A 20,747-nucleotide genomic window follows, 5' to 3' on the forward strand; every position below is an offset into this window, starting at 1 on the left:
TTGTGGTGATAAAACCAATTTAACTCATTAAAAAAAAAAGGGATGTCTAGGAATTACATGTTAAAAGTGAGTTTAACAGGAAAAAAATGTGATATTTGTCAGGTTCCAATGTAAGTCTATAACTTGTGGAAAAGTAATGGTTATAATTCCATTATAAAAATAGGATTAAATGAGTAAGATTTCTAAGCAAAATGGACATTTTAGATTCCTAGAGAATAGGGACATGCGTTTCATCTGCACTCTGCCATGGTGGTGATTTATTGATGCTTTGTGATGTCAGGATGAGAAAAAAGTCTTGCATTTAGAGTTTTCCTTCTAAAGTTATTTTTAAAAGATCTGACACACTATTCCTCATATTTCCTGAGTATGTGAATATTGAAAATAACTTAAAACAAAATGTATTTTGAACGATAAAGTAATTTTGTCTAGACCTAAAATAATAGTGGACAGTGTTAACCATGAATTGACCTGTGAAGAGTGCATTGGTGTGTGTACCTCTTCTGCATCGGATGCTGACTCTCTTCATCTGAGGGGCACTTCGTGATTTCTCCTCTCAGTAAATACTCACTGACAAATATCCAGGGCAGGAAATGAAGACTAAGAAACAGTCTGAGAAAATCAACCCCTTTATTTTGATACAAGATTGTTGACAGTTTTAAAGATGATGGTAAACTAGATTTTTTTTTTTCCCTCAGGTTGCAACTTATCTAATCAACAGGTATGAGAAGAGGTTGGCAGGACCAACCTGGCATATAAACCAGATTTCTAGGGAAATGTAGAATATTTGTTCCTAAATATATATTTGGATAGGTAATCATAGCTCACTGTCATATTTCATCTTGCTTTAGATTTATATGTAATGGGATCATAGGAGTAAGCCAGTAAAGAGTGAGCAAGTTTTTTTGTTTTGTTTTGTTTTGTTTTGTTTTTTAAGATTTTATTTATTCAGGGGAGACACACAGGAATGACACAGCAGAGGGAGAAGCAGGCTCCCTGTGGGGAGCCTGATGCAGAACTCGATCCCAGGACCCCAGGATCATGGCCTGAGCCAAAGGCAGATGCTCAACCACTGAGCCAGAGAGTGGATCCCAGGCATCCTGTGAACAAGTTTTTTTCCTTTTTTCTTTCCCTGTAAAACGGTTAAGGAAGAAAAAGTTTGAAAGAAAGGAAAGAAAAATACGAGAGAAATAAAATTCACTTTTTTCTCCCTCTCCATCGTTAAACTGTAAGAAAGGGATCATGAAACCATTCATGCATCAGAAGAAATGTCTAAAATTGGGTTGCATTCTTAATACCAACTGTAGAAACTAGTCTGCTTTTGAGTCCTGCCTGTTTTAGCGAAAGTCTGTTGTCCCTGTCCAAATGTCAAAAACTCAAAACTAACAAATATCACATACAGTGGAAGAGTTTTTGTTTTTTTTTTTAAATATTTGATTTTTTTTTTTTTTTTTTTTATGATAGTCACAGAGAGAGAGAGAGAGAGAGGCAGAGACATAGGCAGAGGGAGAAGCAGGCTCCATGCACCGGGAGCCTGACGTGGGATTCGATCCCGGGTCTCCAGGATCGCGCCCTGGGCCAAAGGCAGGCGCTAAACCGCTGCGCCACCCAGGGATCCCCAGTGGAAGAGTTTTATGTGAAATGCAATTAGGAGGTATTTGCACTTGTACAGAGCATATGAAATGAAGGAAAGCATTAAAGCATTAGAAAATCAAGAGCCAACTAATTCCCCTTTGATTGATGTCAGCCATCAAAAATTCTGATGATTTTTGTACATTCCTCTTATAAAATTAGGTTAAACTGAATCACCTATTTACAGATAGGCATCAGTTTGTAAATGTCTTTCTCTCTATTTTTATATTGTTTATAAATGTTACATATTTATGTATTTTATATGTAATTATATGTATATATATTTTACCTCATTTAGAATTGTAATATATTTGAAATGTCATAATCATATGTTTTACATACATTTGGTATCTGTTAGAAAGGGTATATAGGGAAACTTGAACCAAATTATTTTTTCCCATGAACACTCTTTCCATAAAATCTAATCAAGAGTCACAGGAAAAAATGTTGGAAGACATCCTCATTGCATGCATTTTAAAACTTCTTATTTATTTGTGGCTGTCTTAATGAATTGGCTGGAAATTATATCCCAAGCTACTGCTTGATCCTTTTATTTATCATGGTTGTACACAAAGTGGATGGAATGCTAAAGACTATATTTTGGGAGTTTGTGTCTCCTGAAAATTAATTCTTTTTAGAGGTTTCACTTATGAATAGACCCATCAGTACACTACCTTGTTCAGTCAATTGCAAGGCCAGTTTTGGGGGAGAACAACCAGAGAGTGGATCCCTTTCCAATTTCATTGGATTGATTGTGTTTTTACTGAACCCACAAAGCCTGTTGCTTTACAAATACATATCCCTCAGATTGTCAGGTTTCTTTGTTTTGTTTTATTTTGTTTTTTGTTTTTTTTTTAAGATTTTACTTATTTGACAGAGCAAATGCCTGCAGGGGGAGGGGCAGGCAGAGGGAGAGGGAAAAGCAGACTCCCAGTGAGCAGGGAACTCTATCCCAGGACCCTGAGATTATGATCTGAGTTGAAGGCAGATGCTTAACCAATTGAGCCACTCAGGTGCCCCAGATGGTCTGCTTTTAACCAAACCTTGAAAGAACCAAATGAGCAAACTTTCATTGTGTATTTCAGGAAGACCAGTCTGGATTGAAATATAATCACTCACCTTTTCTCTCCCTCTTCTCTCAATAATAAGTAGTAGCAAAAGGATATTGTTATTAAAACTGACATAAAATTGTTAGAACTGTAAAATTGTTTGCTTTAAAAGTCAGTATGAATCGGTTCAGTCCTTGAACCAAAGAGAGTTTGTCAACCTTGTGGATGTTTTTTGAGAAAGCCTTATCTGACACCCTATTAATGAAAGACTATAAAGTAAATTCTGTTATCTCTTAGTTTACACAAATACTAGTTTCAATATCAAACCAATTAAAAGATCCCTAAGATCCATTCATGTGTATGTTGATTACAAAGGGTGTGATTGGGAGGGACACTGGGCCGCACTCCTGATGAGTCTGTCCCTGGTGCTACTCCTAATGTCAGCTTGAATGGGAGCTGTTGTCATCTTTATGACTCAGTTTCTTCCTTCAAATTTGTTTTGCTAGGTGATTGACCAAGGAAGGCCACCTCCCACTTTCACACATGTGGTCCTATTACAGGAGAAGCTAATCCCTTGCTTAGGTTTGGTTTTACATAATCAGTAGTTGGCACCAATGCTTATGCTTTGGTGGTTTGTGTTTGGGTCTCATTTAAAAGGCTAACAGGTTGGAAGACTTACCAAGAAGTGATGGCATATACGAACTTCTAAATTATGGCAACTTTTTCCTAGTTAGCCTCTGCCCCTAATGTAAAGATCAAAATCTCTGGCAGAAGTGTGAAATGAAACACAGTACTTAACTCATTAAAGGGATCAAGAGTGGGGTGTTGCCTTGCATGGATGTTCTGATGCTCCTCCTGGTAATGAGTAGTGAATAGTTGCAATTTCAATTTTTAGCAACTAATGTTTACAATCATTTAACCTGTTTTTTTATATCCATTTTAATATCCCTATGTGCAGCTTGGAATTATATTCTGTATCATTCATTGTTCTTTTCCACCATATAAATAGACTGTAACTGATGAGGGCTGGAACCAAGAAGAATGCAGAGGGCTGTTATCAGTTGAGAACACTGTAAACATTTAGAAATGTGTGGGTTCAGTCAGGCTGTCAGGTGTGACCCTCAACCTTTCTAAAGAAGCGAAACAGAGTGTAAACATTTGATCTCAGATGTTTCTCCCCCTCACCCACCCAGAAATGTTTCTGAAGTTTGAAAGGCAAGTTTTCCCTGAATACCTAAGTGCTTTCTTTATTTCATTGCTAGATGACTCCTAAGTCCAAAAGGAAGAGTATCCATAGCCGGATGCTACGGCCCGTTTCCAGAGCCTTCGGTGAGTTCTTTTGGGATGCCTGGCATTTCCTGGTAACCATGAAACACCCCTAGCAGGGACCTCAGACCAGGGATGCTTCCCAGGGATGCTTCTGCATGAGTAACTATGGACAAGGAGAGTTCAGGGATTTGTGAACACGTGTTTGCTCTTCCATGATAGAATTCCTAAAAAAGAATTCCTCGATGGGATTCTCTCATCCGTGTGTACCAATAAGCTTCTGGGGGCTCTGCTTTATTTTAGAGATGGAGTTTGACCTGGATAAAGCACTGGAGGAGGTGCCGATTCACATCGAAGACCCGCCTTTCCCATCCGGCCGGCAAGAGAAACGGAGCTCAGGGTTTATCTCTGAGCTGCCCTCTGAGGAGGGGAAGAAGCTGGAGCACTTTACCAAGCTGCGGCCAAAACGGAATAAGAAGCAGCAGCCCACGCAGGCGGCGGTAGGTGGGCTGGGGGCCCCTCCGGCCGGGGGGCTACAGAGGTGCCCGAGCACCCTGCACCGTGCGGGCTCGCAGCCCAGGGAGCGCGGCGGGCCCTCCAGCGGGCTGGTCAAGCCCAACATCTCCGTGTGGTGCCCACGGAGTTTTGAAAAGACGGTGCTGTCAAGTTTCCAACTCTCCAGAGCTGAAGCGCCCTTGGAGGACGCCCTTAGAAAAATAGCAGTCACCTGGTGAGATAAATGGGCTACGGCCTGTAGGGTTTGTAATGTCTTGAGTGTGAAACGATGGAAATACGTACCAAAGCCTTTGTTTGCAATTAAAGGTGGCTTGCGCATGCCCCGGGGTGCCCACCCCTGCCTCCCGAGGCTGCCACCAGGTCCTGGGTGGTTCTCAGGCCCAGGAGGCCCTCCCTGTCTCCACCTCTGTGCCCGCATAAGACTGTGCTTGCATGACTGCAGGGGAGGTCATTCTAGCAGATTGGTTGTGCACAGTGCACACCCTGAACAACCCTCCTTGGAGGCCACAGCTTCTCTAATGCCTGCTGCTCATAGCTGCTGTTACAGCTGCATTTATAACTCTCATCATAGTGTTCTCTAAGCACTCTCTTTTCTCTGTAAGCTCCATGTAGGAAGGCATGTGGCTTATTATCCTTGGATTTATGCTCAATGCACATTATGGTTTTAGAATATAGTAGATGCTCAACAGTACTTATTGGATGATATGTGGATGGCTGGAGACATAAGCAAATGAAGGTCACAATAATTATCTGACTGGTCAGTCATTTATTCACACCAGCTCAGGCTAGTTGTGTTTACTTTCTTTCTCTCATTTGTATCTGAATAGCTTGACACATTCAAAAAAAATTTCAGTGCATTGGTTTTTGATTTACTTGATTTTAACATTTTCATACACTATTATGCATTCTTAAAAGAATAAACTTTTTTTTTAAATAAGGAAAAGGCCTTTTTAGATAGTGAAGAAGATGACCTCCCACAATAGATTCTAGATGGTTACTGATTAAATGGCTCCTCTTTGGCTCTTTCCATGTGGAGAGTCATTAGCAGTGTAACTTGTACATGAAATGATGATTTAAGTTTCCTCTCAGTTAAGCCAGTGACCCATGGAAAGAGAAAGTTGTGAACATAATTTAAAAACCAAGAAGAGAAGGGAAGGAAAGAAAGCTGAGACAGAGTCCTGGTGGAGGAATGTACGAGGTGTATGCTGGAGAGATCTGAACTTTGACTACAGCAAAGCCGGGGCTCACAGGTTACCCTCACACCTGGCTGTTCCATCTGAGGGACACTCCTGGTAGCATAAGGCTGTGTCCTAAAACTGTGGATTATGGTCATGGCTCCAAATAGATCTGGCTTCTTTCCAGGTGGGGAGTGGACTGAGAAACATGGCATAGCTTGCTTTCCTTTGGGCTCATAGTGAAAAATGTACTATTTTATGATTTCACAATACTTGTGATTTTCTTTCTTTTTTTAAGATTTTATTTATTCATTTGACAGAGAGCACAAGCAGGGGGAGTGTCAGAGGGAAAGGGAAAAGTAGGCTCTCCACTGAGCAGGGAGCCTGGCTTGGGGCTCCAACCCAGGACCCCAGGATCATGACCTGAGCTAAAGACAGATGCTTGACCAACAGAGCCACCCAGATGCCCCTGCTTGCAATTTTCAAAGTACTTTCTCCACTCTGAGTGAAGTGGCCACATTTTCAGCTGAGAATGAGGGGATTATTGTTTCCCTCTCTCACTAGTATTTAGTAGCAATAATCTTTTAATATTGTCTTGTTTTTGTTTTGCTAGGATTGAGTAGACTCTTATCTATCCTAAGTCTATTTTAACTTTTCTAGAGCTTGCTCTTGGCTTCTGATTCCCCTATTGAGCTTTTCTAAGTATCAGAATGCTCAAAGCCAAGGTGTGGCTATTTTTTTTTCCTTTTTACTTTACCATTTCTGACACCAAATATGTGGGTGCTCCCTGCCCCCCACAACACACACACCAACTAATGCTTCAACTCTGGACACCAACTGAGTGTCCTCCCATTCAGTTCACCTGACACCACCTGGAGATAACACAGACCCCACGTTTTAGGGCTCAGGGGCACCCCCACTTCAGACACCAGTCCCAGGGTGTCCACTGTATTCTGACCAACTGGCTATAAATCCAAGGGAGGTTCCCACAACCCTCTCCTTAGGTATGATAATTTGCTCGAATGGCTCACAGAACCCAAGACACTTTACATGTTATTACTGGTTTTTTGTAAAGGATATACCTCAGGAACAGCCAGTTGGATGAGATGTGCGGAGTGAGGTAAGGGAGGAAGAGGAAGGGCTGGGAGCTTCCACGCCCCTCTCTGGGTGAGCCACCCTCCCTATACCTCCATGGGTTTGCCAAACCTCGAGGCTCTCCAAAGCCCATCACTTTCATGGAGGTTCTGTTAAGTAAGCATGATCAATCAAGTGGTCATTGGTGACTAGCTCTGTCACCAGGTCCTATTCCTTCCCAGGGCCAGGGATGGGGGTGAAAGGTACAGCCCTCCTCTAATGTGGTTGGTTTCTCTGATGACTAGCCCTTATCCTGAAGCTGCCTGGAGGCCCACCAAGACTCACCTGCTTTATCATAAACTCGGAATGATTGCAAGGGGCTCGTTATAAATAGCAAAAGATGTTCCTATTAGCTCTCTCACTCAGGGAATTTCAAGGTTTTAGAAATTATCAGGAGCCAGGACAAAGGCCAAATATTCACTTCTTATGGCACACAAGGCTAAACTAAATGCCAACATGTCAGTTTTTCCTGGGCCAAAAAAATACTAGTAACTTGACTCTTGTGCCAAAAATATACAAATATCTATGTAAATATGAAGAGTAAATAACTATTTTAAAAAAGGAAGCTAAGTAGAAATGTAATCTTCTGGTCAAATACAATCCTTCTACACTGTCTGACATCTTATGAATAATTGATCTAGATATTTTACCTATATGTTTCAAGTCTTTACTGAACCTCTCTAAAAAAAATTATTTTTAATAACTAGAGATAAAGTATACCAGTTTCTTCCTTTATTTCATTCATATATATATATATATATATATATATATATATATGAATTCTTAAACACTATATTATGGCTGATTAGTCTGTAAAATTTAATCTTGGAGCACAGTAGTGAGAGGACGTGAGATTCAGCTGGCAGGTTCCCCCTTTCCCTGGCAGTGTGTGTCTGGACATGGGATCTTTCTGAACCTGAGCCAGCCTGCTTCCAAAATCCTTACACTGCCCACATCATTGAGTCATCATGACAAATAAATGGAATAAACATATACAATCTTATTAAATGTAAACATTGTTCCTCAAAGTTACTATTTCCATTTTATTAGTATTAACTCTATTTACTATATTAATATTTGCTTTTCCCTGTGTCCCTGACACTGAAATGGAGGAGGAAGAGAAAAAATCCCGAGAAATGGATTCATATCACCCTTTGCTACTCTAATGTGGGGGAGTTTTACTCATGTTTATTAAGGAGCAAGCCCAACTATTTTATAAAAATTTGTATTCAAAAATTATTTTCTTAGTAGAAATGACTTTTAGAATGTCTGCTTTGGGGACGAGAGCTTCACGTGGGTAAATAAAAAATGGCAGTGCTATTTTCAAAGGCACCAAAATGCACCAGTAGAATGAGTACAGCAGGTGACAGAGAGAAATGTGTGTGTGGCAGGAGCGGATAGTAATGCCAGGTCTCTAATATTTTGGAATGTGTCTCACTCACATCATGGTCCACTGTGGGTATGCCTGGTTGAGGACCCCACGATGGTCATTCAGAGACCCAGGCTGCTTTCATCTGCTCTTTGGTCCTTGGATTCCCATCCAGTCAGCTAAGAGGGTGACGTGACGCGATCAGGGTCACACCCAGGTTTGATGGACCAGGTCTGAAAGTGACACCATTAGCCAGAGCTTGGCAGAGTGGCTGCCTGCCTGCAAGTGAACCCAACAGACACATTCTAACTATGACGCCCGGCAGGCAGGTGTAGCAGGAGTGCCCACCCAGTCTTCCTACCCCTCCGCTGCCAGCTAGCTACTGCTTCTGCTGCCTTCACCTGGTGTAACCATAGGGAAAAAGTTTTCTCTAAAGGAAGATGCATCTGCATTGAAGAATGAAAGAATATTGGAGTGAGATTCAGGAAACCTGCCCAGTTCTGGTTCTGATGGCCACTAACTAGACTCATCTCCACTGGAAGGAGTTTTACAGACTATTGACTCATTGTTCAAGGGAATATGAAGCTCAGGGCAAGTAATTCATCTGCCTACAATCATCCTCTGAATTACAATTACATATCATACAGTGGCTTTGCTCTACACGGTCTGTCAGCGTTACTATGCCACAGTTTCTGGCATGGCCCTACACAACTTGGCCCCAGTGATGAAACAAACCAACTGTAATGAAAACATAAATTCTGGGTAATCAGCTGTCTCCCATTTGCTTCAAATCATGATATCACCAGGCTAGGAGTTGCCGTGTCATCTTGTCCGGTTCCTCATCAAGGACTTAAAGATCTCTAGGCAGCCAGAGTAGTTGACCATTCTGCCTCTAGCGACCTCTCAGAAGCAGCCATTTCCTAGAAGCTCCAGTAGTTAGCTTATTATTTTTTATATGTTGCTGAAATCTGCCTTTATAATTATAACCTGGCCATCTTGTTCTTATATGTGGTGTGACACATGTCTTTTAAGGAGACTTAGCAGACTTACAGATATATGTGGGTTATTAATATGTCTTTCCTTCGCCGATTTAAATGTCCTCAGCTTTTTTTTGTTGTTCTTCATATGACACTATCTGTAGTCCATTTATGTTTTTGTTACTCTTTTCTGAATAAGTTGCAGGATCATATCACCTCCTTCCTTCTAACTACTACACTTCTATTTATTCATCCACAGATAGTATTCACAAAACAAAACAAAACAAAACAAAACTAATTCCAGTAGAGTTAACATACCGTATTATGTTTCAGGTGTACAGTATAGTGATTCAGCAATTCTATACATTACTTAGGGCCCATCGTGATAAATGTACTCTTAATCCCTTTCACCTGTTTCCCTCATCCCGCCATCCACCTCTCTCTGGGAACCATCAGTTTGTTCTCCATAGTTAAGAGTCTGTTTTTTGGTTTGTGTCTTTTTTTCTTTGTTCATTTGTGTTGTTTCTTAAATTCTACATATGGGTGAAATCATATGGTATTTGTCTTCTTGGACTGACTTGTTTCACTTACCCCAGTACACTCTAGCTCCATCCATGTCATTGCAAATGGCACAATTTCATTCTTTTTAATGGCTGAGTAATATCCCATTCCTGTCTGTCCATCAGTGAACACTTGGGTTGTTTACATATCTAGGCTATTGTAAATAATGCTGGTATATACATAGGGGTGCATACATCTTTTTGAATTGGACAAAAGCCAATTCATTTTCTTTGGACAAAAAACCCAATAATGGAATTACTGGATTATGTGGTAATTTTTTTTTAACTTCTTGAGGAACCTCCATACTATTTGCCACAGTGGCTGTACCAGTTTGCATTCCCACCAACAGCACACAAGAGTTCCTTTTTCCCCCACATCCTTGTCAACACTTGTTGCTTCTTGTGTTTCTGATTTTTAACTATTCTGACAAGTGTAAGGTGATAACCTGGTTTTGATTTTTATTTCCCTGATGATGAGTGATGTTGAGCATCTTTTCATGTGTCTGCTGGCCATTTGAATATCTTCTTTGGAGACATGTCTCTTCTTCTAGATTGTTTGTTTTTTCTGTGTTGACTTGTAGAAGTTTTTCTTTTTTTTTTAATCTATTTTGGATATTAAACCTTTATCAGATTTGTCATTTGCAAATATCTTCTCCCATTCCGTAGGTTGCCTTTTAGTTTTGTTGATTGTTTCCTTTGCTGTGCAGAAGCTTTCTGTTTTGATGCTTTTGTTTCTCATGCCTCAGAAGTCATATCTAGAAAATGCTATCACCAATGTCATAGAAATTGTTGTCTTTCCTCTCTTCTAGGATTTTTATGGTTTCAAGTCTCACATTTAGGTCCTTGATACATTTTGAGTTTACTTGTATGTGTGGTATAAGAAAGTGGTCCAGTTTCATTCTTTTGCGTGTAGCTGTCCAGTTTTCCCAAAATTTGTTGAAGAGACTGTTTTTTTCCCGTTGCATATTTTTACCTCCTTTGTTGAAGATTAATTGACCATAGAATCATGGGTTTATTTCTGGCTCTCTATTCTGTTTCAGTGATCTATGTATCTGTTGTTATGCCAGTAACATGCTGTTTTGATGACTATAGCTTTAAAGTGTATCTTGAAATCTGGGAAAGTGATATCTCCAGTTTTGTTCTTCTTTCTGAAGATTGCTTTGGCTACAAGGGGTCTTTTCTGGTTTCATACAAATTCGGGGATTATTTATTCTCATTCTGTGAAAAATGATACTGGTATTTTGATAGGAATTGCATTAAATATGTAGATTGCTTTGGGTAGTATAGACATTTTAAAAATATTTGTTTCTCCGGTCCATGAGCATGGAATATCTTTCCATTTGTTTGTATCATCTCCAGTTTCTTTCACCAGTGTTAAATAGTTTTCAGAGTTTAGATCTTTCACCTCCTTGGTTAAGTTTATTCCTAGGTATTTTATTCTTTTCATTGCAATTATAAACGGAACTATTTTCTTAATTTCTCTTTTTTGCTACTTTATTATTAGAGTATAGAAATGCAATGCTTTTCTGTCTATTGATTTTGTATCCTGTGACGTTACTGAATTCATTTATCAATACTAGTAGTTTCTGGTGGCATCTTTAGGGTTTTTTCTATATGTAGTATCATGTTAGTGAAAGTTTTACTTCTTTTCCAATTTGGATGCCATTTATTTCTTTCTTTTGTCTGATTGCTATGGCTAGGTCTTCCAGTACTATGTTGAGTAAAAGTGGTAAGAGTGGATGTATTCACTTTTTAATACCTGTACCATCTGGGTGGTCTTGGTCTTGGTATTGGTCTTACTCTCAGGCAAGGCCTATAATCTTCTGTATTTATAATCATATTTTAGAGAATAAGGGGTTACATCCATCAGGATATTTGAACTTACCCCTGAATCCTAGTATACTTGTTACATGTCACTGTCCAGAAATGAGCCATATTTCCAGCCCCAGGTACAAGAGCATCTGAGAAGATAATGTGTTTCACTTGGTCAGATGGATACTCCAACTAAGTCAGAGTTTGATACGGAGACTGGGTAGGCATGTAGCAGTTTCTGCTGTTACTGTTAAAGTTTTCTTCCTAGTTTGCTAATCTTTTTCTCAGTGAATAGTGATTTAATTTGATTTTTTTTTCTTCAGCATTTCTAGAAATTGATCATTTATTTTTCTCTTCTGTCTTGCTATTGTGGTGAATCACAATAACAGACCTTTCTAATGGTATACCTTCTTGATAAGACTCATGATACTCTCACTTTTTAAAAATTGTGGTATAATTAACATACAGTGTTGTATTAGGTTCTGGTGTATATTTTTACTTTGTTTTAATATACTGCTAGGCTTTGTCTGCCATATTTTATTGGAATTTTAAAGATTTTATTTATTTATTTGAGAGAGAGTGAGAGGGAGCACCATGAGCATGGGGAGGAGCAGAGCCAGAAAGAGAAGTAGACTCCCCCCTGAGCAGGGAGCCCAACGTAGGGCTCAATCCTGGGACCCTGAGATCATGACCTGAGATGAAGGCAGGCACTTCACCCACAGAGCCACCCGGGCACCCCAGGGTTTTTGTTTTATTGTCTTAATTCTTGTGCATATATAATAGTTTTTCTTATTCTTGTCTAGACTATCTACTTTGGGTTTCAAAGTTATACTATTCTCATAAAATTAGTTTGGCAGCTCTCATTTCCTCTTTTCTGGACTAGTTTGTATATAATAGAGATTGCCTGTTCCTCTCCAGGGAAGCCCTCTGGGCCTGATGTGTTGTATGAGTGCAGGTGAGGCTGATTTGTAGATTCCTCTTCTAGGGATTTTATTTCTTTTATTACGGATCTAATCAGACTACCTAGTTCTTCTTGAGACCATTTTGGCCCTCAATATTTTTCTAGGATATCATCCACTTCGTCTCATTGTTCCTTTAGTTGTTTATAGAATTCCTATAACTTTTTAATCTCCTGAACCATAGCTATGTCCCATTTTTTCCATTTCTGATCGACTTTAATGCCTCTCTCCTAATTTTAGAAGATTGTTTCCTTTATTAGTCCTTTTTTCGAAGAGATAGGTTTTAGTTTTCTTGCTCCTCTCAAATTCATTAATTTTTGTCTAATCTTTCATTTTATGTCCTTTGGGTTCTTTATTTCCTAACTTGATTGCTAAGCTCTCACTTCTCCATGATTCTTACTGTGTATGCGTGTAAGATTGCATGATTATTCAGCTCACTAATTAGCACTCTCTGGGTGTATGTGTTCAGAGTTACCAATAAAATACTAATCGTCCTTCCTTCCTGCCAATCTCTCTCCCTCCAGCCTGTGGAGACGTTATGAGAGATTTGGCAGCCGCCTTGTCAGAATCCAGGTGAACCACACACTGTGTTTCCTTCGCGCATTCATCTTCATCACCCTGACGGAGGATGGATTAGCCTCCATAATCACTGGCTTATCTTCTAGGCATTCACAAATTATCCTTTTAGCATGTTTTCATACGCTAGAGGGGCCGAGTCTACCTTCTTGATTTCTTAGAAATCCGACAACAGCCATTCTGATGCCCTATTTTATTTGCAGGAGCCGTTCTGTGCATGCAGATGGAGTCTGTTCCAGCCAGCTCAGGGATGAGATTTCTGCTTTCTCTTTCGAATAACGATGCCACACTTTTTAGTCTGAAACGTATGCTCCTTGATAGAAAGACCACAGTCAGATGGGACTCGGAGAACTTCTGATGTCTCTATGTCCTTTCCTTTCCTGTTGCTAGAAATTGAGCCCAAATAGCGTGTGTATTTACCCTTGAACTGTTCCGACAAACTGTGTTTCGTTTCTGTGTTTGGTTTTTCTGCTGCTCTTTGTACAAGCTGCTGACACCTCCACTTCCTGTTCTAACAGATGCATTTCAAACCACATCTCATCGAAGATTTCCTGGTGACCTGGACTTGCCGTCACCCCTCTGTGCCCAGTGTCTTCATTTCTAAGAGGACAGGCTTGGACTGAGGGCTTTGCCTCAAGCTCCGTTGTGCCCTGAAAGCTGGTCCATCCTGCGAAAGCAGATGGCTTTGCAGGGCCCTGTGTGCCTCCATCTCTGAAACCTACTGACGTTCTCCCTGACCCCCGAAGGCTTTTTGTGTTAGCTCAGAATTCCATCTCGAAAGAAAGGAAAAGGCTTACAGGAGAAATTTATGGTAGTCAAAAGTAATTTTTTTTTCTCAAAATGGGAGGGAGAATTTGAAAGGGGGCCTCGAAAGGGAACCATGAGTGTGCTGGAAGAAGCCCCGTGTTAGCCCCTCTTCATCCATTGGTCAGGGTGTCCCCCACCATCTGAGCCCCCGTTTGATCTGTGACTAGCCAGAAACTAAGTCAAAACTGTCCTTCCTTTTCAGCGTAAAGAGTAGATGCGAAGATGAAATCCTAATGTGCAAGACACTCCTATAAACTACCAGGCATTACACAAACACCAGGAGCCATGATAACTGTAGAGACCCCATTCTCCGTTCTTTTACAAAAGGAGAAATGCTAACACAAGCAAGTTCTGTGTTACTGTATCTTTTGTGATAGAAGTTACTCAGAGAGCTGCTTTCTCCCCATAATTGAATTATAGAACTTTGCTGATTCTCTGCTCTATTATAATACATAGGAAAACCTTGCTCCAATATAAAGCATCATTCAGATGTGAAGTATAGTTGTTGTTATTCACACTTCACAGGGTTCTTTTGTCTTCATCTGCTATCTGCTGCTCACTTTTCAGCTGTTCACAAACATGAACTCAAACACTCAATTCATTTTCATAATGGAGATTTCCCAGTGAGTGAAGTGGATGATTGCTTAAAGCAAATGATTGGCCTTATCTTTAAATTGGCGCATAAGCAGACATGGACATGAGCCAAGATCCCCCCTAGGCAACTTGACTCTTGCAAATCAAGATTACAGAAAGCCACCCCCACCTCCCCGTCCCCCCCTTGCCCCCCAGTCTGGCAAGACATTCAGATCAGATAATCTCAACCTTAGGAGAATTTGTCCTTGCGCCCTAAGGAATGAGCAAGATACCCATTCTTTCTCAAGGGCCTACAATCTGTTGGTGTGAAATATTAACTTAATACACCATTGCAGACACAAATCAGACACATGACTGAGCTCACTATGAGTTGTCCATTCAAAGAGAAATGCTAACTTGGTAAATGATTTCCGAATAACTTCTCTCCTGAGACACAAGCTTTCAAGTGGCTGCTGGATGCCTGACTTTGGGTTTCCCACAGTACCTCAAATGCTTGGCAAAAATTGGCCTCATCATTTCTTTTCCCACATCTGGTCTTTGAACTATGTTCCCTAGAACCATGCTCCCATTCTCCTAGCATAGAAACTTCAACCTCCTCTGAGACAAACTCCTTTCTTTGTATTCTCATATCTCCAGTACTAAATTTGCTCCTTATCTCCTCCAGATTAGACTAGACTATTACAGGAATCTCTCTTTTGTGTTCTTGAACAGTTTCCCCTACATAGAATCCCTGGCTTCTCTAGTATATCCTTCACGCTGCCCTAGAATCATCTGAACAAAATTCAGGTTGGGCCGTGCCCCTCTTTTGTGGGCTCTCACCTACAAACTAAATTCCATAAGATTCAAGGCTATTCACCATAAGTCCATGTATTATTGGGAAGTATTCGTTCAGCTGGAGATAACAAGTGTTACAAACTAAAAATGACTTAAGTAGAAATACCGATTTTTCTCACCTACCAAAAAATCCAGAAGTCTCAGAATAAAGGACTGGCTTATTCAGCAGCAAAGCATAAGCACCCAGGTGTTTTCTGCCCTCTCCTCTGTCATCCTCCACATATTGGCTTCTGTCCTCAGGCTTGCCTTCTCTTGAACCCCATATGGCTGCTGTGGCTCAGACGTCACATCCTCCCTTAAACCATGCAGGAAAATACATTCTTTCCTCTACAGGAACGACCTGCTCATAAGCCCCTAGCAGATTTCCTTTATATCACACTGATCAGAATTATATCATATTCCATACCCACCCATCATAGGCAAGGAAATAGAATTGTGGTATGTGGGTTAAACAAGCAAGTATTCATACCTCAAAGTGAGGATTCTTGCCCCCCAGAAAGAAAGGAAGTGAGGGAGGGGGTTTGGTTGGAGTGGCCCCTATTAGCATCTGCCAGCATTTGTACTCAGCAGTTAATCCCACCCACACTACATTGGCCTCTGGCCACTGGAATTATCTCCAGTCTCAGAATCTAGCACGTGTTTCATTTTCCCTTACCATCACCTGCAAGGGGCACTTGGCGCTTCACAGCCTGGAAGGGTGAGGGGCTTCCCACATACCCAGCAGCACCAAGCCTCCACTAGGCTTTGTATTATAGTACACGGCCTCGCTTTTGTTTCTTTCTTCCGTTGTCATGGTTGTACACAGGCCTGCCTTCCAGTACACAGGCCTTGTCCTTCCATGCCTTTATCACCATGCCTGGAATGTGACGTACCCTTGGTGGAATGAAGTTGCCTGTGAGTTACCTTTGCATGTTTGACTTGCAGGTCTGCGCTGCCAGCATAGTCCCTCAAGATGGTGAACAGAACAGTCTTATGGGGAGAGTGGATGAAGGTGTGGATGAATTTTTCACCAAGAAGGTGACCAAAATGGATTCCAAGTGAGTTCAGAGTCATTTCACTCATAATACTGCTTAATGCACATTTAAGTTTACTAAGTTGCAATTAAACTTACAGTGCCAAGGCTTATTTATCTTATTTTTATATATTACTTGGGATTTACTGTTCTGATGGCTCGCAAAACGTTAACTCATGCCCAGCAATCTCACGGTCAACTGGGAACTTACTAGAAATGCAAATTCTCAAGCTGCTTCCCCAGACCCACTGAATCAGAAACTGGATGTGGGGCCGTGCAGTCTGTACTTTGATAAGCTACACTGAGACATGCTCAGGTTTGAGAACTATTGTACTATTCTGACATAAACCACAGAACACATCAAGGTATTTTTTTAGAGCTTTACCACTGACATCTGGGTGACTATTCCAGGGCAGTGAACTTTGACAGGTGACATGACTTAATTTCTAAGTTCTCCTCACTAGTAATTTGGTGTATGTGGGGACCCTATATGACTGCTAAATGGCCCAGCTTCAACAGACAGCATCAAAATGAGATTGTTTTATTTTCTTATTAAGTGGTGTTACCTTAAAAGATAATCCTTTTATGAACTTCTGTTAATAGTTATTTAACCCAGAACACTTCCAGCATTCAGCATGATTTGTACCAAGTTATTTAATTCCCAACTAAATGCAGATCTATCCCTAAATATACTCTTAATGTGGATAAGTGTTTGTGAAGTATTCTTCACTTTGAGATACCAAATTCAGCAATGAATTGAAACCATAGTGATAAGCCGATGGTGGAAGACTGGGCAGGCTGGGCTCAGGTAGGAAAGAAACTGGTCCATTCTGTAGATTGACGTGCCTTATCTTGCCTCTGTAGGATGGTGAGGTAGAAATAAGTGAGGTTGTTATATCCATAACAGTATAACTAACTGCACGTTAGGAGCTTCAGGACCCAATTATTTGTCTTCTTTGACACTGGCCTTGAAGCTTGGCATTCTAGGGAAAGAGTCTATGCTCCCATTCTTCAAGAACCAGCCTCAATGTCATTTATTCTTTGAAGCTGTCATGTGACTGCCCCTTCCCCACCCTCACCCCCAATTAATTGCTCTTTCTCTGCTGCTGACTCAAAGCCTTTTTTTTTTTTTTTTTCATCTTCTGCTCCCATCTGTTAGAGCACACATAATCCTTTGAGCATTTCTTCCCATTTTGTATGGTATGAGGAATGGACGGATGTGTCCTCAGTGTAAAAGATTCAAGCAGTCACCACATGCCAGCATAACCAGAGCAAAATGGGAAAGTCCCTTTTAATGATCTGCTCTCCAATCATTTTCCCCCCAAGAATGTTTGTTCTTCAGAAGCAACCCCCAGGTCTTACTGTTCGTTATAACTTGAGTGTGTCTGGCACAGATTGTAATATATAGTCTGCCTTTAGTCACAATTGCTTGAATGAATTGAGACAGTCTTGGCCTATATTCCTACAAACTTCAGACACCGTTGCAGGCTCGCCTCCTCCTAAACATCAGAAGTCGGTACGTTAGTGGAGAGGTGTATGCACATCTGATCTGAACCATTTATACCTGCCTCCGTGTGATTTCCTGCATCCTTATGATGCCTTTTTCTGTAACAGGCTCTGGAGGAAAGTTGGGCAAATTTTAGAAGGTATAAAATCTACTTTTTGCAAAGATACTGCTCTGGGAGTATGTTCGAAGCACAAAGAGAAGTAGAAGTAAATTTTCATCAAATAATGATGGAATCTACCAGAAGTTCATTTTTTCATTTCATTTTGTTATATAAAAACAGACTGTCAGTTTGATATGTAAAAGGCTAGGCATGGGTAAAATCTGCAGGTAGTATGAAGAACGTTTGACAATCAAACTTATAAATGCTTGTAGTTTAAAATGCCAGATGTTCTACAAAGACAGAAAAACAAATTCCATTGTTTCTTTCTCCACTACCTATTCCCCAGAGGCATTTAATTCCTATGCCCTTAGCTGTTTATTTGTGCTTCCATATTTTTTAATAACATTCTTTGCTCTTTCCTGTTTTTCAGATTTAAAAAGCAAGCATGACTTAACTTCTCACTGTAGAGGATGATAATTTGGCTCTGATACACTGTGACCCTGCTGCTAACCACCCCCACCCCTCACCACACACACACACTCTTTTCCTTGTGAATATTCATGACTGAGTTACATTATCTTTGGGTTTGCTCTCCTTTACAGTGTTTTATGTTCACTGTAGTTAATAATCATCTCCTTTACATATGCTTACTTTTGCATATTCCTGTCCACTGCCGTGTCCCATACATCTGCAAGAAAGGTATTAATCTCCTCTCCACGTGTTCAGGTATCTTCTGTTTCATCTCCTGGAACACATCCCTCATGGCTGCCTGACCTACCTGACCCATGTGGCATCTGGGCCCAGTTCCCTGCTATGGCCCTGCCACCTCCTGTCTCTGTCTGCTGGAGGCTTCCTTGTGCTGCATACCTGCGTCCTTTTTCTGCTCCCTTTGGCCTAATTCTTCTCCTTCCTTCTTTGATTCCCCTGTTTTGGCAGATGACCTCCTCTAGTTGCTTCCTGAGAAGGGCAGCTTGAGAGGGGTATTTTGGAGACTTGCAGATATGTCTTTCATTTTGATTAACAGTGTGACTACGTATGGAATCCTAGATCGAATCCATCTTAGAATCTTCAAAACCTGGTCCTATTACCTTCTAACTTCTATTGTTGCTATAAGAATCTGTCAGGGAGCAATATTTTCCAGTCCCCTTCAAGGTTCTTCTGGCTGGACTTAGAATCAAATTGACATGAGGAAGAGTAACAGGATAGAATAACATATAATTGTGTACATACAGGAAGCCACTCAGACATGAAATTCTAAAGACCGTCAGGCAGAATGAGGCATATATGTGATTCTGAACTAAGAAGGGAGCCACAGTCTGGGACTCCAAAGGGAAAGAATACAATTCTCAGGAAGAGTAAATGTTCGAGAAGCACATGTCTGCAGGGCCACTTAGGTAGTGGGACATGGAGGACCTTGATCCAATAGGCCTTGCTAGCTTCTTCCCCATCCACCACCCCTAGCTCATAGTGTAATGTAGTTCTCTATGCTGACAACTCTCTTCCTGGAGCAGGTCCTCTAGCTAAATTCTTTCAGGCAGTCAAGGAGGAGGTAAGGAGCTTTTCTGGAATCTGTCAGGTTTTGATGACATTTTGACTCAAAATAATCTCCATGCCAAAGCAGCCCATCTCGAGGCAGCCTGGCCTTGGCCCATACAAATCCAAAGTCCTCATGAGCCCTGATCCTTTGTTACATATTTTTGTTTTTAGTCTTTTCTGGAAACATTGAGGATTTTCTCTTTGTTCCCAGAAATGTATGATGATTGGCTCTGGGTAGGTTTTGTTTTGTTTTGTTTTGTTTGAACCCATTTGCTAGGCACTCATGAGCCATTTCAATCTGAAAATTCATATCCTTTGGTTCTGGAATTTTCCTTGAAATTTTTTTTTCATAATTTCTTCCCTTTTCTCTGTATTCTTTTTAAAAAAACATCCATTATTCAAATTATGTGTTTTCTCTATTAATACACTAATTTTTGTTTTATTTTATTTTGATCTTTTCTCTTTCATTTTCTCATTCCTTCTATTACCCAACCCCCTATTCCTCACTGTCTGGGAGATTTCTCCAGCTGTATCTTCCAACTTTGAGTGTTACACTCCCACTATCACATTTTCCTGTTACGCATATCTGATGGCACAACAGGTTTTTGTTTTGTTTGTTTTTTTCCTCTTTTATTTGAAATGAAATAGGACACAAGTGAGCTATTGGAAGTTGATGTCTTAGAAGCATTGAGGCTCTAAGGGGATGCCTGGTGGCCAGCTGTGGGGAAGGTCTGAGGCCTGTCCTGGCAGCAGTCCATGAGAAGCTGGATCACACCAGACAGGCCCAAGATGGCAGGGCCATGATAGGAAACCCCTGAGCAAGTTAAGAAGAAAAGGTGGGAAACTCTGCTTCCCTGTGCCAAATTATGAATTCTACTCTCTTGTTAACTGCACATATAAAATAGAACCCCAAACACCTGCATACACCACAGCTGGCTCTCTCTTAACCTTATCTACTTTCAAATCTCAAGAGTGTACTTAGTTTTGTTTTTTAAAGACTTTATTTTTAAGTAACCTTTCCATCCAATGTGGGGCTTGAACTCATAACCCTGAGATCAAGAATTGCCTGCTCCATCAATTGAGCCAGCCAGGCACCCTCAAGAGTATACTTTTGGTTTAATAAACTTTCCTGCTTATGTCGCTTATCCACTGTGTTGTGTGTCTGTCCTTGAATCTTTTCTCATTCAGCGACTTCTTTGGGATGGGCTGGGTCAAGGGTGTGGGGACCCTCCAGTTCACCTGGCAACAAGTAGGGCTTACTGACTGATGGACTTCACTCTAGGGTCCCCTTCTTGGACCATTTGGTTGGGCGAGGGTCTCCCTGATTATCAGAGT

The 20,747-nt window shown here is 40.8% G+C and overlaps 1 protein-coding gene across 4 annotated transcripts in view; it reads left to right on the top strand.

The window, feature by feature from the left end:
* Positions 1 to 20,747, top strand: part of CARMIL1 (capping protein regulator and myosin 1 linker 1) — a 312,127-nt gene that overhangs the window by 267,364 nt on the left and 24,016 nt on the right. For all 4 annotated transcript variants that reach the window (XM_038584305.1, XM_038584306.1, XM_038584307.1 and 1 more), the window contains exons 30-32: positions 3,941 to 4,007; positions 4,248 to 4,444; positions 16,182 to 16,294. In XM_038584305.1, the coding sequence (XP_038440233.1) occupies positions 3,941 to 4,007; positions 4,248 to 4,444; positions 16,182 to 16,294 (377 nt within the window). The remainder of the gene's footprint in view (positions 1 to 3,940; positions 4,008 to 4,247; positions 4,445 to 16,181; positions 16,295 to 20,747) is intronic.

Source organism: Canis lupus, chromosome 35 (assembly GCF_011100685.1).
Source record: "Canis lupus familiaris isolate Mischka breed German Shepherd chromosome 35, alternate assembly UU_Cfam_GSD_1.0, whole genome shotgun sequence".
NCBI lineage: Eukaryota > Metazoa > Chordata > Mammalia > Carnivora > Canidae > Canis > Canis lupus.